This window comes from Danio rerio, chromosome 10, assembly GCF_052040795.2.
Source record: "Danio rerio strain M-AB ecotype USA chromosome 10, GRCz13ab, whole genome shotgun sequence".
In the NCBI taxonomy this organism is placed as follows: domain Eukaryota; kingdom Metazoa; phylum Chordata; class Actinopteri; order Cypriniformes; family Danionidae; genus Danio; species Danio rerio.
The window spans coordinates 47,939,070-47,957,055 of record NC_141030.1 but is presented as its reverse complement, the minus strand read 5'-3'; the positions used below and the strand labels follow the sequence as shown (position 1 = coordinate 47,957,055).

General features: G+C 34.8%; 1 protein-coding gene across 3 annotated transcripts; it reads left to right on the top strand.

Annotated features, from left to right (window-relative positions):
• Positions 1-11,114: 11,114 nt before the first annotated feature.
• On the top strand, positions 11,115-17,389 carry crybb1 (crystallin, beta B1). Of its 3 annotated transcripts, none has more exons than XR_015500221.1 (6): positions 11,115-11,154; positions 12,129-12,275; positions 13,763-13,881; positions 14,986-15,473; positions 15,565-16,132; positions 17,039-17,389. XR_015500221.1 is itself a non-coding variant. In NM_173231.3 (6 exon segments), coding segments are annotated over 5 exon segments (699 nt in total). In that variant the 5' UTR covers positions 11,115-11,154; positions 12,129-12,149; the 3' UTR covers positions 17,217-17,389.
• The last annotated feature ends 597 nt before the right edge of the window (positions 17,390-17,986 follow it).

Sequence of the window (17,986 nt, the reverse complement as noted above, 5' to 3'; positions counted from 1 at the left end):
CTGCAGACAATTTAGCCTACCCAATTCACCTACTGCATCTCTTTGGACTGTGGGGGAAACCAGAGCACCCGGAGGAAACCCACATGAACGGGGGGAGAACAAGCAAACTCCACATAGAAATGCCACCTGACCCAGCTGAGGCTCAAACTCAAATCACTGATTAATAAAGTCATCTGGAATGGCGAAGAAAGCGTTCTTGCAGGACTCCCAGAGTTCATCAAGACTCTTTGTGTTCATCTTCAATGCCTCCTCCTTCATCTTACCCCAGACTTGCTCAATAATGTTCATGTCTGGTGACTGGGCTGGCCAATCCTAGAGCAGCTTTGCTTTCAGGAGCTTTGATGTGGAGGCTGAAGTATGAGGAGCGCTATCCTGCTGGAGAATTGTCCCTCTCCTGTGGTTTGTAAGGTAATGGGCAGCACAGATGTCTTGATACCTCAGGCTGTTGATGTTGCAGATCTCTCACACACCCCCATACTGAATACAACCCCAAACCATGATGTCTCCTTCACCAAACTTGACTGATTTATATGAGAATCTTGGCTCCATGCTGGTTCCAGTAGGACTTCTGTAGTATTTGTGATGATTGGGATGCAGATCAACACGATTTATCAGAAAAATCCACCTTCAGATACTTTTCAAAATAATAAACTAGAAGTCGAGTTATTTGTTGCACTTTTGTTAGGTAGTGTTATCATTTAGTTAAATGTATACAGACAGGAGAAGTGCAAAAGCCACACCATCAGCTTCTACATCCACAGACGAACACACATGTACAGTCCTGAGCTCAATGCACATCTATAGGGAGGAAGATCTCATGCATGTACAGTCAATATCTGAAATATTCGTATCACTTTTTAATTGATCTTTTCTCCGTCTATATTAACGCTGTCCTCTTTTTAAACATATGACATGTTCAACTTAAAAATGATTGTCAATCTTCAATGTTTTGCTGCATAGATTCATGCTTGGTCTCCTTTTAAATAAGATATCTGTCAGATTGTAGCTGAAGTGAAAACCTTTAAAAAAGGTAAATAAAAAATATGTATGTGCAATTATGTTTCATGACAATAATAACACAGTAAATGTATATTGTATTACATATTATTAAATATGTCATTTGTGCAAAATCAGTTTTAACCTAAAATCAGTCAAATGTCTAAACTAGTTATTCAAAATTTAAAGTTGATCTCACCAAAAAATTATCTTTCAGTAGCATTTTGTTTGTGTACAGTACCAGACATGACCACCAGGTGGCATTTGGTTTACATTGGTGACCACATAAGTGCTAGTTATAAGGGATATGAACAATATTTTTTTTAAATACTTTTGGTCATATTAGTAAAGTAGACGTCAAATTCTAAAATTGTATTGGTAATTTAGTGATATTTGACTTTAATTTAGAATCCAAAAAGTTGACACGTGTATTATTGCAGTGGAACATTAATGCTTTAAAAGTCTGATGAGATTAAGTTTAATAAATATCTGATGCTCATTAATATCTCTCAAAATCAAAAATCTGCCACCAGATATGGAAACTAGAATTTTTTAAGCTTTTTAATGATTTTAAAATATAATGATATATAAAATATGAAATATAATTTGTCATGATTGCTTTTTTAAGACTACAATATTGTAATTTTTTTAGTGTAATCATGGTTCCACAGATTGTAGGGTGACAGTAAATAAGTTTTAATCTAATACTCTTCTTATGTAAAAAAGAAAGAAAGAAAAGGAGGTAAATATGTATTCACAAATGTGAGGCCTTTCCAGCAATATAAAGTTTGTCATGATTAGATTAGGATTTAATTGCATTTTCAAGAGTTCACACTTAGCTGATGATTGATTATAAGCAAGTTTGGCATGCTGTCACGGGAGAGAGCCCTGAGCTCAAAAGGCCCTTGAGTCCTGGGCTCCCTCCCATTTGCAGGGCGAGAGGGGAGCCTTGAGCCTCAGGTAGATCTCGACAACTCCCTCCTTGATAAGAGCTGATGACCTAAACGAATGCTATGAAGAGATGTGATTACCCGCTATTAAAAAATAAAATGTTTTGAATGAGAAGCTGTTATGTAGCCGTGGCAGGATGAACTTTGTCCTGGCGACCCGCCATGGAAGAATGAATGTAGCGGAAGCCATACCATTAGAATACAAACTACAATGTTATATTTTGAAAATTGTGAAATTCAGCTGCAATTAAATGATGTAATTAAATGTAATCACAGGCTTTCATTTAGGTCATAGATAATTACCCGAGAAAATCAATAAAATAAAAAAACTGATTTGGGAACCCCTGATCTATTTAATAATATCAGAAGAGGATCAATACATGTTAAATGCATGCAAATGTTTTCACTTTTTGTATTCAAATCTACAAGGTAATGAAAATATGAATCAGAATGCATTAATTTACTTAATATAATTAATGTTTGATGATCTGGATTATGCATTTACTGCACTGTTGCTTACGGCCAGACTGAATATCTGAGCTTCCTTTATTAGCATGTTCATTAGGGCTGCATGAATTGAAAAAAAAAATCACAATATTTAGTTTTTCTGCGATATAAAGTTAAAGATAACATTATTCCTTTACTACTTCTGGGATTTTTCCCCATATATTTAACAAATGCTTTTTTAAACACATTTCTAAACAGTATTTTTAATATCTAATTTCTTTTGTCTTTGTCATGATGCCAGAGCATAACACTTTACTAGTTATTTTGCAGGATATTCAGCTTAAAGCGCAATTTAAAGGCTTAACTAGATTAATTAGATTAACATGCACAGTAGGTTAATTAGGCAAGTCATTGGAAAGCAGTGGTTTGTTCTGTAGCCAATTAAAAAAATCTTGAATGGGCTTATAATATTGACCGTAGCTAATTTTACATGTTTTTTTTAAGATGTATTTTATATTCCAGCCGAACTAAAAGGCTTTCTCCAGAAGAAAGATATATTAGTAAATACTGTGCAAATTTTCCTTGCTCTATTAAACAGCACTTGGGTGTTATTTAAAAAGGAATTAATATTTCACAGGAGGGTGAATAATTTTGTCTTCAACAGTAAATGTGTTATGAATATTAATACACCAGATGACATCAATAGCTGTGTTTGGAAATAGTTAATTATTGTAAAATAACTGTAATGATTTGCAGTTCATCTGCATAGATTAAAATAAGCAAATTACAAGCACAGAATGGTATGAAGTGAAATAAACTGTGCTTAATGGTTTTCTAAAGGCTTGATCACACTCTAGCTCATGTGCAGGACACGGCTCAAGTTTTAACCGTCTGTTGTGTTTTTGCCGTTGCTCTCTGCACTTGCAATTGAAAAAAGTCACGTCTCTGCAGAAAAAGCATGCTATATAAGCACGTCTCATCTCTTTCATTGTCCGATTAAATTGAAAGAAGAGGAGAGATTTCAGTCGAGGTGAAAGCAGCGTTTGTCTTGTCAAGATGACAAAGAGACTTGTAGTCGCTATTTCAAGTAATCCAGACTCCAGAGCTATATGACTTCACAAAATTTGTGAATGTAACAATATCATTAAATATGACAATATCAACAGTAGTGGTGTAACGGTTCACAAATCTCACGGTTCGTATCACACTATAGTTTTGAGTCACGGATCGAGTCATTTTTTGAATCAGCAAAAAAGGGAGGTGACAACTGTCATTTGCTTTCCATTTATACAAAAATATTACTGCAAACACCACTGCTTTAAACAAATACAGAACTTAGAAGCTGTAATTTGAATAAATCAATAAAGAACCAGCTAAAAAAATTTAACTATTAAATAGGAAAAACAATCTTTGCTACTGTTGCTGATAATGCTAAATACAGATATGTAACCTCTTGTACAACAGATCATATTTGTTTTCAATTACAGTTGTTCTCAGTGGCTTTGCTGCATTTCTCACAACAGTTAATGCATTTATCTAAACAATTAGTCATTTGTATCATAGCAGTTTTTAATTCCTTCCAACAAATTGCAAATGCTTTTGGACATGCATCAATTGCTTTCATTCAACTCTGCTGTTTATACCATTATCATTCGCCTATGTCATGTCAGTCAAAATTAAATAAACTTGTAAATGCTGAATAGTCACTCTATATAAAACTAACAGTCCTCATTTCAATACTCGAGTCATTACATACAAAACTTTAAAGTTTGTGCATACAAAAACTACTTGTCAAAATTTGTCGAGCAAATAAAAACAATAATGTTTTTTTTTTCCTGAAAATGTTTTCTAAACTGAACAACTTGATGAATGATTTACAGATCTGTGTATGCTGTAGGTTCAGTTCCAGCAGGTTACAGTTGTGCACAGCTCTACCCAAAGCAAGAGAATGTTTGTTGTAAATAAGGGTGTTTATTTTTCTGCACATTGCTGTGAATACATTAGCATTGCAAAGAGCAAATTCAGTAAACATGTGAAACATACATATTCAGTGTCTTGTATTCAGATACCTCACTAAATGCAGTGATGTCTAACTTTACTGTAGTCTTCAAATAGCTGTGCAAATAATATACAGTGCTGTCTTGAGCATTTTCAGGAAGTGTCACCAAAATCTGACTTTTAAACTGTCATGATGAAAACAGGCCAATCTTGATGACACTGACGCTTTCATTGACATCAGTACTTGCTTTTGAGGAATGAGCTCTCCATATTGAGCATGTGACACGCTTTTGCAGGTTATCAACTAGGTTTTGCCGTTTGTACTAATTGTTTTGAGAAATGCACTAGTGTTGTGAGAAATGCACCAAACCTGGAATGTTTCAACAATTCACACATAAGACTTCATGTTTTATTAGGGGTGGATCATTTTTGAAAACCTATTCAGTGGCATAATTTTAATGGTTGTTTGTCGCCACCTGTTGGTTAAACATTGTAATTGTTACACATTCACCGAGAGGGGTCTGGATGCAGACCTGGTGCAGTGCAATCTGAGCTGCATCCAATGCTTTTTTATGCGCTTGCCTTACCCCACCCCTAACCCTACCCATCACAGTGACGTCACTCACTCCATTAGGTGCATTGTGTCTGACATTGCATCATGATGCAATTTCAGCTTGCATCATAAAGGCTGCATCCAGATACTATTGCATTCACCAGCATAAAGTTCCATTAAACTATGATATTAAAGGGCACCTATGGTGAAAAATCTACTTTTCAAGCTGTTTGTACAGACATGTGTGTAAGTAGAGTGTATAGACAGTCATATTGGGGTGATATAAACACATGTAACCCCGCCGGTCTACTAGCTGGCCTCCGCTTCACACACACAGTCCTTTTTTTAAAATTTAACAACATAAAAACGGTGGACCAATTGGAGCAGTTTTCAGACCGACTGCAACTTGACGTAGGAGTGTGGTCCCCCCGCCCACCAAAATTAATTGACAGGCGCTTCACCTAATCCTTATTTGTTTTCTTACGTCTGCCATTTTCAGCGTGTGAGTCAAAGCTATATCACTAAAGGAACACCCTTGCTCTATTTTTCTAGATGTAAGGCTCATTGGACTCAACACAAGATCAGTTTTCTCCACATTATCGCTTTAATCGGAATTATTGTATGCACCTTTTGGTAGGTTTGCAAACGTGTACTTTTCATTGCGTCTACCTTAAACTTCAGCCAGTCGCATCACAGAAGATCCCTGTGATCTTAGCTAAGTGCAAGCGTGGTGCCATGCATTTCGGAGTTCTAGGTGGGGGTGTCTGTCGGGGTGCATGCGGCGGCGCTTTAGGTCGGTGGCCACCGACTTGTGGTGCCGTTGTGTTTGCCCTGGTGGAGGCCTGTGTTTGGGGTTCTGGAATGCATGGCGCGATGATTCGGGAAACTTCATGTTTCTGCCGTGCTACTGAGAGTGTCTGGTGTGCCGTGTCCGGCATCCGGTGCCTCAGTCAAAGTTAATTCAGTGTGTGTGGTTATTAGTCTCGGTGTACAAGCTCGGCACTTGAAACTAGCACACAGTTGGCTGTAAAACTATACATAGACACAAATGATTTTGTACTCTCTGCTTGGTCTGTGTCAAGTCGTACATGTACGGCTGAATGCTGATGCTCTCACCCATGCTGCTGCTTCTCTCTGTCTGCCTGTCTTTTGCCAAACACAGAGTGGGGGAGTTCTTGGCTCCGCCCCCTTGTTATGTAGGGTGGGAAGCCGAGACTAATTTTCATGTGAAGCAACACACCCCTAAAACAGCAAACTGTGTACACGCCCACAACATGACACTTTTAAACACATTATAATAAAAACATTGAACTGTGTGTTGAACTGAACCTAAACTGGCGCACTCAGAACAACCATAATATTAATATTGAATCATAAAAAGGGGTAAACTATGTGCCCTTTAATCTTCACCTTAAACATCAGTGTTCATTCATTCACTAATTTTCTTGTTGGCTTAGTCCCTTTATTAATCCGGGGTCACCACAGCGGAATGAACCACCAACTTATCTGGCAAGCCCTTCCAGCCGCAACCCATCTCTGGGAAACACACACTCATACACTACGGACAATTTAGCCTACCCAATTCACCTGTACCACATGTCTTTGGACTATGGGGGAAACCGGAGCACCCAGAGGAAACCCACGCGAAGGCAGGGAGAACATGCAAACTCCACTGAAACGCCAACTGAGCCGAGGCTCGAACCAGCGGCCTTCTTGCTGTGAGGCGACAGCACTACCTACTGCGCCACTGCGTCGCCCCAAACATCAGTGTTTATATCTGGAATATAAACTGATCTCGCAGAACTTTTGTCTTTATTTGATTGTAACTAACTGAAAAGGTGTAAAAACAGAATCTCAAACACAGAATTAAATGCACAGTACAAAGGATTAATAAACATATGCAAATCACTATCATTTATCATTCATGTTGCGCGGGTTTGAATTGAGATCACGATCTTGTAATGTTTGAATTGAATTGAATTGAATTGAATTTTATTTGAAAAATTTTAGACAAACTGTACAAAAAGTATTCCATACACTTTGTTAAAAAAAACTGTCGAGGATAAAAACACAATAAAGTCCTGGGCTTATTTCCATTGTGGTCCTCTGTTAGATAAAAACAATGTATGACTTCAAAATACTAATGAAGAATAAAACAAACAGTCGCCACAGCGGTACGAACAGTCAACTTATCCAGCACATGTTCTACACAGCTAATGGCCTTCCAGCCGCAAACCTTTTCACACTCAAAGAAACATTAAAACATCCTCGTCCACCATGCAAACGAATTATCCCCATCAAACAACCATCTTTTGATAGCTTTTTTGAACAGCCTCAAATCTTTTTTTTTCCTTGATTGATTTTGGTAGTTTGTTCCACATGATTGCACTTGTATATAAAAACATATTTTCCCCACTAAACTTCTAAATTTAAATAAACAAATATTAAAATCCCAACCCCTAGTACTGTATGAATGCTGTTGCCTCACCATTTGAAATTAGTTCACCAAAACATTTTACGCACCATTCCCAGTTTTAAAAAACACACTCTATTACTAACAGTTAACATACCTAATTTATTAAAAGACTCGTTGTGCAAATGTGCTCTAGGATGCATTTTTAAAATTATTTGCACTAATTTATTTTGTGCCTTTTGCAATTTCTCCTTCAAATTCTGTGAGCAGCTACTGTACCAAAATGACGTAGCATAATCAACTGTGTTTAACTGTGCAGCTTTACACTAAATGCATTAATGCAGGTGAAACAAACAGTGACTGAAAACACCTTTAATCAATAACCAAAGAAAGCATTAAGGTCCCACCACAACTTCTTCAGTTATCATAACATTTTACAGGGAGGCCAAAACGCTCTCATAAACGTGATTTAAATGACGCGGGAGGCGATCTCTCTGCAGTTGTTATATGATGGATTAACCTACAAGTTCAAAATAATTTATTAATCCGCAGTTTTTATATTAATTTCAGTGATATTATTGACTAATTTAAATATGTTTATTTGATTTATTTACAATAGTTTGTAAAGTAATATTTTCTGTCTTTTAGTCGAGATATTTTATAAGAGACATGTTTTGTTTGCCAAATAAGTGGTTCTGATTGGATTTGCATTGTAAGCAATAAATAAAAGTTAAAGTTATTTTTTTTTTATTTCATATATTAAGTTTATTGTCCCAGAGATAGGTTGCGGCTGGAAGGGCATCTGCTGCGTAAAAACTTGCTGGATAAGTTGGCGGTTCATTCCGCTGTGGCGACCCCGGATTAATAAAGGGACTAAGCTGACAAGAAAATGAATGAATGAATATTAAGTTTATACAAAAATCTGCAGATGTTTTACTAAATCCTGCGCAGAAATAGCAAAAAATGTCCGCAGATTCTGTCTGGTCCTAAATACTGCTAATGATTGAGAGCTTCAGCAGAGGCTCACAGCAGATCCAGTGCAGATCTTACAGGTTATTGCAGTGTTCATTTCAGGAGATTATTAGCTGTAGGTCTCACATTTCTCACAGCGCAGGTTCAAAGAGCGCCTGCAGATCCTATTGCATAACACACACATTCTGCGTCTGCTACTCTACATTTAAAGAGACAGTACACCCACAAACGAAAATGCCCTCACGATTTACTCACCCTCAAGTGGTTCTAAATTAGTGTGTGTTGTGTTCCTCTGTTGACCACAAAAGAATATATTTTGAAGAATGTTGGAAAACTTATCAGCTGTGTTTCCATCTAAAGATACGAATTAGACTTATGGAAAACTGTAATACCGCATACAATATTTCCTATTAAAGCCGCATTTCCATTAAGCATATAAGACAGGCAGTGAGGATACATAGATAGAAATAAACCAACTAAATAATACAGTGTTTAAGGCAGCAGACAGACTGACAAACAGATACATATAATGATAGATATATGGACAGAACAATAAATAACAACAGATGATAGATAGATAGATAGATAGATAGATAGATAGATAGATAGATAGATAGATAGATAGATAGATAGATAGATAGATAGATAGATAGATAGATAGATAGATAGATAGATAGAACAGAATATGGCAGTACACAAAATAAATAAATATTAATACACTTATTACACTGCACACAAATATTAAATACACAAAATATATTATGGGACAATATGCATAATAAATAATGTATAAAAGAATATAAAAACACAAAGAAATAAAAATGATAAACTATTAAATTAAATGATTAAACATTAAATTATTTTATATTTAAAAATAAAATAATAATCCACAAAAATAAAACAAATGAATTGAAATTAATAAAATAAAAGTTGGCATTTATACACTGCTACTCTGGTCATTTGAAGTGCTTCCTTTATCATCACTTGTAAGTCATTTTTGATAAAAGTGTCAGCTAAATGAGTAATTTTTACACAATATTAATAATTAGTTATTACTAGGGCCAGACGAAATCTGCAGACGTTTTTTGCTATTTCTGCTGAGAATTTTGACAAAAATCTGTGGATTTCTGCTGAATTATTTTAGGAGTATCATAACTAAAACCTTAACATGTAAAATAAAAAAATATAATATTTTCTTAACTTGTATTTAATGTTAAAAATGCAAATCCAATTAAATTCACTTTATTTGGTAAACAAAGCAAGTGTCTCCTATAATATCGCTACTAAAAGACAGAACATGTTACTGTACAAACTGCATTGTGAATAAATCATATGAACATTTTCATATTAGTCAATAATAATACTGTATTTAATTTAAAAACTGAATAAATATAGATTTAAACACATTTACTCAAGTAAATAAACAGAATTAATGATGGGCTGAAAATCTGAGGAATTCTGCATGCACAGATTCAGTGTGGGCATTGTTATTATACAATAAACAACATAAACAATAGTAGACGTTGAATAATATAAATATTTATATGACTTATTGTTATTTAATTAAATTAATTTAAAAAAATGCATTACCTAATTAATAGTTGCACAAAGGAAAGATTTATAACTAATACGTCTTAATAGAGTTCTTAGTTTAGTTTAGTTTAAAACTTTATGAATCCCCTTGGGGCAGTTAATTCTGATGTGTGGTCTGGCCTGTGCTTCACAAGTATGTAACAACCCTTAACACAATGATACTAGCGCATAACACCAAATAGAGATATGTATAGATACACTATATACAGTTGAAGTCAGAATGATCGCCCTCCTGTGAATTGTTTTTTCATTATCAAATGTTTCCCAAATGATGTTGAACAGACTCAGGAATTGTTCACTGTATTCCCTATAATATTTGTTCTTCTGGAGAAAGTCTTATTTGTTTTATTTTGGTTAGAATAAAAGCAGTTTTTAATTGTTTTAAACCCATTTTAAGATCAATATTAACCCCTTAAGCAATATTAGTCTCCAGAAAAAAACCACTGTTATACAATGACTTGCCTAATTACCCTAACTTTACCCTAATTACCCTAGTGAAGCCTTTAAATGTCACTTTAAGCTGAATACTAGTGTCTTGAGGAATATTTAGTCTAATATTATTTACTGTCATCATGACAAAGAGAAAATAAATCAGTTATTAGAGGTCAATTATTAAAACTATTATGATTAGAAATATGTTTATTTCTCTTAAACAGGAATTGGGAAAATATATAGGGGGCGAATAATTTTGACTTCATCCGCATATAGTATAATAATAATAATAATAAATAATGCATCAGTAAATACCATCTAAATACGCTACCATATATATATATATATATATATATATATATATATATATATATATATATATATATATATATATATATATATACACCATCTAATATATGTCATGCTACATTATTAACTTCAGTATGAAATCTACTCTGCTCTGGAGTGTATCAGCGAGCGACTCCTCTGCTCGGATTATCATCACGTGACCTTTGACCTGAACACAGACCTCTCTTAGCCATAGGTATACAGCCTATAGCATAGAGCTCGGGCTGAGAGGGAAAGTGCCGCCGTCAGGGCTTTCCATTGACAGTAAAATGCTTACGGCCTTCTGGGCGATGCGATGACCCTGCGCTTCGGCACGGCTGAACTCTGATGACGGCGTGTTTCTATTGTCCGCCGCGCGCCGCTGTGCTGCCCTTGCCAGCGTATAAAAGCTGCGGCAGTGGTGAGGAAGGCCAGAGCGAGCCAGCCTTCCCAGCACAGCTGTACTCAAGCAGGTAAGAGCGCACAGCAAGGGGATTTCAGCTACAGCTACAACTATTTGTCAAAAAAAATAATAATGTAGTTAAATAAATTACAATTACAATTGAAAAACTAATAACATTCATTGAAAATAACTGAATTAAAAGAATTATTAGAAAAAAATAAATAGTAAGTTTCTAAATTTGACCTGCTGCTGTTTAAAGTTACACCAGTAGATGGCGCTTATACAGTCAAACGTTCTCTTAATTTGCCAAAAACTCAATTAATTGGCTTGTTTAACTGCATATAATCTTATATATGAAGAAGTTTGTCTGAAATCTTGCAAATTTGTTCTCTCATTTGTTGACGTTGCATTTGCATGGCTTTGGCTTCAGTGTTTTGTTCGCTCTTATTTTATTAGTTTTGCACTAAGCGTTTTTAATTAAAAGTTTAATAAAAATAAATACATAACAACTAAATACAAATCTGTTCACAAACTAAAAGTTAAAGTAAAACCAATAATTAACTGAACTAAAGCTAAACTGAAATTAAAAGCTGCTTTTCTTACTTAGTGTTTTAGCATCATTTCTAGTCCAAATATCTACAAACTCTTAAATTAAGAAGCATTTACTAGTCTTGCATTGTAAAATGCACTTAGTTACTTAATTATAAAACACATTGCCTCTAACTAGACAAGCTGTCTTTACTTAAAAGTGAGTAAACCAGTTGTTACTTTTAAGCTGATTTAACTTAATATTTGTAACTATGCACAGTTCAATTACCTAAAATGTTTAAGGCAACAGGTTTACCCACTTATTTTAAGCCAAGTCAACTAATCCTTTTTAAAGTGTAGTATTAAACTATTTATATATTTTAAATGCTAAACTATAATAACTTCAGTGCTTAGATTCTGAGACCATCCAAATACATCAACCCCTACCATTCTAGTCTTGTCCCAAACACTAGCCCGGCACGATATACACCAGTTTGCTTGTTTTTCCCCCCACAGACGTTCTTGAACCCCTTCACCATGTCTCAGACCGCCAAATCCGCCACCAACCAGGGCACCGATGCCAAGGAGAAGGGAGCTCCTGCCCCCGCTGCCACCAGCAAGGCTTCCAAGACCGGAGACCCCGGATTCATGGGTAACTACAAAGTAAGTACCAGACAAGATCCACTGGAATACATGCTTGTCTTAATTAGTGTTTTAGTCTTGTTTCTAGCCCAAATATCTACTAAATACACTGCAAAACATGCCTTACTCATTTGGTGTTTTAGTCATTTAGTCTAGTCCAAATATCTACTAAATACACTGCTTTTCTTATTTAGCATTTAGTCTTGTTTCTAGTCCACGTATATCTACTAAATACACTCCAAAACATGCTTGTCCTATTTAGCATTTAGTCATGTTTCTAGTCCACATATATCTACTAAATACACTGCAAATGCTTGTCTTATTTAGCATTTAATCTAATTTCTAGTCTAAATATCTACAAAATACACAGCTTTTCTTATTTAGCATCCAGTCTTGTTTCTAGACCAAATATCTATGAAATACACTCCAACACGTGCTTTACTTACTTAGCATTTAGCCTCGTTTCTAGTTCAAATATCTATGAAATACACTTTTTATTTAATATTTAGTGGCATTTTTAGTCCAAATATCTACAGTATACACTGCTTTTCTTACTTAGTGCTTTAGTCTTGTTTCTAATCCAATTTTCTATTAAATACACCCCAAAACATGTTCTTTTTATTTAATATTTAGTCTAATTTCTCGTCCAAATATCTACAGTATACACTGCTTTTCTTACTTAGTGCTTTAGTCTTGTTTCTAGACAAAATATCTACAAAATACACTGCAAATGTGCTTTCCTTATTCAGCATTTAGTCAGATTTCTAGTCAAACAATCCACAAACTCTTAAATCGAGAAGCATTATCTAGTTTTGCACTGTAAAATGCACTTAATTATTAAACACATCGCCTTAAAATTGATAAGCTGTCTTTACTTAAAAGTGTGTAAACCAGTTGCTACTTGGAAATAGTAAGTTGATTTAACGTTTCTGATTATGCACATTGTTAATTTAACTAAATCATTTTAAGGCAATGAGTTTACTCACTTTAAAGTAGTCAACATGCTAGATAGAAGTAAGCTAACCTGCCTAATTAACCTAGTTAAGCCTTTAAATGTCACTTTAAGCTGAATACTAGTGTCTTGAAGAATATCTAGTCTAATATTATGTGCTGTCATCATGCAAATACAAGAAATAATTATTAGAAATGAGTTATTATGTTTTTAAAATGTGTTTAAACCTCTGTTGAATGATTAAGATATATTGTTCATACTTTATTGGCGATTTGGTTAAGGTTATTTCGGAAACCAAAATTCATTTTTCACAATAATAATCAGTCCAAAGCACAAAATGATTGTTCTGGAATCTTAAAAAATCCCCCCGAAAAGTACTTTATATTTTGAAATGGTCCTACAGGGTTTATTTTACCCACTGGAACTTTATTTTTTAGGTTTGTGGCATAATCCAGTTCATAATTATATCCAATGCATGAATAAATTGATAAAAAAAACATTAATCACAGAAAGATGTTGTATACCTGCTCATGCTCATGGTCTTGTTCTCCTGCAGATCTTCCTGTTTGACCAGGAGAACTTCCAGGGCAGGATGATGGAGGTCCAGAATGAGTGCATGAACGTTTGTGAGCGCGGAATGGACAGAGTCCGCAGTATCATTGTTGAGTGCGGCCCGTAAGTCACCGGATTTCATCTAAAACCTAAAGGAAAAAGCATTAGGGCTGCTTACAGCTTGGCAGAGTGCTTTAGATTCAGAACATCAAGATAAAACTGAAGTAATTGCTAGGCTTGGCTAAATCTAGACAGCTGTTGGCACATTGTAAATAAGTGATGCATTCAGGAGTCTAGTAAACTTCTGACTCATTCAAATGATCCATTCAGAGTGAGTCACTAGTAAATGATTCGCAGATTCAAATGATCAGAGTAAGTGAGTGAGCCTTTGTTGAACAACTAACTGATTTAAATGATTTATTCAGAGTGAATCTCTGTTAAACAACTCACTGATTCAAATGATTCAGTCTGAGTGAGTCTCTGTAAAACAATTCACTGATTCACAATATTCATTCAGAGTGAGTCTCCAATAACAACTCACTGATTCAAATGATCCATTAAGAGTGAGTCTCTGTTAAACAACTCACTGATTCAAATGATCCAGTCTGAGTGAGTCTCTGTTAAACAACTCACTGATTCAAATGATTCAGTCTGAGTGAGTCTCTGTTAAACAATTCACTGATTTACATAATTCATTCAGAGTGAGTCTCCAATAACAACTCACAGATTCAAATGATCCAATCAGAGTGAGCCTCTGCTGAACAACTCACAGATTAAAATGATCCATTCAGATTGAGTATCTGCTAAACAACTCACTGATTCAAATGATTCATTCAGAGTAAGTCTCTGTTAAACAATTCACTGATTCACATAATTCATTCAGAGTCTCCAATAACAACTCACTGATACAATTGATCCATTCAGAGTGAGTCTCCATTAAATAAGTCATTGAATCAAATGATCAGTTCAGAGTGAGTCTCCATTTACAACTCACTGATAAAATTGATCCTTTGAGAGTCAACTTACAGCAATTACAGGCTTAAAACTCCTGATTGACCTATTACTATAAGTTAGAGTAGCTTAAACATGTTTGTTGTCATGATTTTGATCATATTCCACTATACTCATGCTGTTATTTCTCCATTCCTCTTTTTCCCCTCCTCCTCCTCCTCCTCCTCCTCATGTTGCTGTCTGGTTGGCATCTCTCTCTGCCGTCCACGTCTTCAGCTTTGTTGCCTTCGAGCAGACTAACTTCCGTGGTGAGATGTTCATCCTGGAGAAGGGCGAGTATCCTCGCTGGGACACCTGGTCAAACAGCTACCGCAGTGATTGTCTCATGTCCCTCAGACCCATCCGCATGGTATGACACTCATCCTGCTTTACACTTGGTGATCACTAATGCATGTTTTACTTAATTATATATTTCAGAAATAGAGCCAAGTAAAAAACAAATCAACACCGTATTTACTAGAGTGAATCCATAGCAAGCAACTCATTGACTCAAATGATCTGTTCAGTAAACTTCTGACTCAGTTCAGTGCAAATCTTTGAACAACTGCTTCAAATGATTCATTCAGAGTGAATCTCTTGTAAGCAACTCACTTATTCAAATGATTAATTCTGAGTGAGTCTGCAGTAAATAACTTGTTGATTTATTTGATCCATTAGAGTGAGTCTCCAGTGAACAACTCACTGATTCAAATGATCCATTCAGAGTGAGTCTTCATTTAACATCAGACAGATTCAAATGATCTGTTCAGAGTGAGTTTCTATTAAACAACTCACTGATTCAAATGATTTATTCAGAGTGAGTCTCCTGTAAACATCTCACTAATTCAGATGATCCAGTTATAATGAATCTACTGTAAACATCTCACTGATTCATATGATCCATATTGTGAGTCTACAGAGAAAGATCATTGATTCAAATGATCCATTCAAAGTGAGCCTCATGTAAACAACTCATTGATTCAAATGATCCATATAGAGTGACTCTCCAGTAAACAACTCACTGAATCAAATTATTTATTTAAAGTGAGCCTAATGTAAACAACTCATTGAAATGACTCACTGATTCAAATGATCCAATAAAGAGTGTCCTGTAAGTGATTCACTAATTCACACATTAGATAACCAGCATGGCTAAATAGCGTTTTTTTAAATGTTAGCTAACACATATTTTACTGTTGTTATATTGTTTGTAATTTATTCGCCTGTCTTCATGCCCACAGGACCCCATGGAGCACAAGATCTGCTTGTTTGAGCTTTCCGACTTCAAGGGCAACAAGATGGAGATCCAGGAGGATGATGTGCCAACCCTGTGGGCGCACGGTTTCTGCGACAGAGTGGGCAGCGTGAGGGTCCCCGGTGGAGCGTAAGTGCCAAATCCCAACCTCAAACAACCAATGATATACCATAAATATTAAACAACTCACTGATTCAAGTGATTCATTCAGAGTGATCCAGTAATCAACTTACTGATTCAAATGATCAATTGAGACTGAGTCGCTAGTAAACAACTCTCTGATTCAAATGATTCTTTGAACAATTTACAGATTCAAATGATCTGTTTAGTAAACTTCTGACTGATTCAAATGATTCATTTAGAGTGAATCTCCAGTATACAACTAACTGATTCAATTGGTCCTTTCAGAGTTAGTCTTTAGTAAACAACTCACTGATTCAAATGATCTGTTCACTAAACTTCTGATTGATTCAAATGATCAATTCAATGTGAATCTTCAGTAATCAACTGTTTGAAATGATTCATTCAGAGTGAATCTCCAGTAAACAACTAACTGATTCAGCTGATTCAACCAGAGTGAGTCGCTAGTATACAACTCACTGATTCAAATGATTCTTTAAACAACTCACCGATTTAAATGATCTGTTCAGTAAACTTCTGTCTGATTCAAATGATTCATTTAGAGTGAATCTCCAGTATACAACTCACTGATTCAAATGATCTGTTTACTAAACTTCTGACTGATTCAAAGGATCAATTTAGTGTGAATCTGCAGTAAACTACTAACAGATTCAAATGATTCATCCAATGTGAATCACCAGCAAACAACTCACTGATTAAATTGATCCATTCAGAGTGAATCTCTAGTAAACAACTCACCAAATGTACAAACTGAATAGGCTATAGCTTTTGTTTAAAATTGCACACAATGCTAATGCTAATGTTTTACTACTGTAGCCCAAATAGATTTAGACCTTAAAATGCAGCTATAACCATGATGTCCTATCATTTACACGTCTCCTCCTTTGTTTGCAGTTGGGTGGGATACCAGTACCCCGGCTACAGAGGATACCAGTATCTGTTTGAGTGTGGCGACTACAGACACTACAACGAGTTTTGTGCCTTCCAGCCTCAGATCCAGTCCGTGCGCCGTGTGCGGGACATGCAGTTCCACCAGCGCGGATGCTTCAACATGACCGCCGCTAAACAGTGAATTTAGCCCTTGTAGCATAGCACCTCGCCTTCTCATGGCGCTTTTTATCCCCGTACCGCCCCCTTTTTTCTCTGACTCCTCCCCCCACCACAGAATAGGTTAATTTAAATTGTCCCGGAACATCTCACTGCCTTTTTATGATGCCAATAATAAACATGTTTTGGAAAAATAAAGACGCTGACTTGTGCTGTTGTTTCTTTCAAAATTTTTTGGTCACGTAAACATTTAGTTACTGTAAGCTTAAAAATAAATGCTTAAATAATATATAATAAAACATACTTAAAATAAACACTAATGAAATAATAAATACTTTAAATAAAAAATAATAAATATTTAAAATAAATACTGATAAATAATAAAAATACTAATAAAAAATAATAAATACTTAAAATAAATACTAATAAACAATAAAAATGACATAACAATAATAAATACTTGAAATAAATACTAATAAATAATAAAACATACTAATAATAAATACTAATAAATAATAAAAATGACTAACATTAATAAACACTTGAAATAAATCTTAATAAATAATAAAAATACTAATAATAAATACTTGAAATAAATACTAATAATTAAAAATAAATACTTAAAATATATACTAATGAATAAAAAATACTTATAAAAATAATAAATACTTGAAAAATACTAATAAATGATCAATAATACTAATAATAAAAATACTTTAACTAATAAATAACAAAAACACTCATAAAAATAAATATTTGAAAAATACCATTAGACAAAAAATACTTGAAATAAAT

Coding starts and splice junctions, on each gene's coding strand:
- crybb1 (XM_087268790.1), top strand. CDS start 14,885: ATGCTGTTATTTCTCCATTCCTCTTTTTCCCCTCCTCCTCCTCCTCCT. Junction 15,119..15,989: donor CCCTCAGACCCATCCGCATG/GTATGACACTCA, acceptor TCATGCCCACAG/GACCCCATGGAGCACAAGAT. Junction 16,133..17,038: donor GTGAGGGTCCCCGGTGGAGC/GTAAGTGCCAAA, acceptor CTTTGTTTGCAG/TTGGGTGGGATACCAGTACC.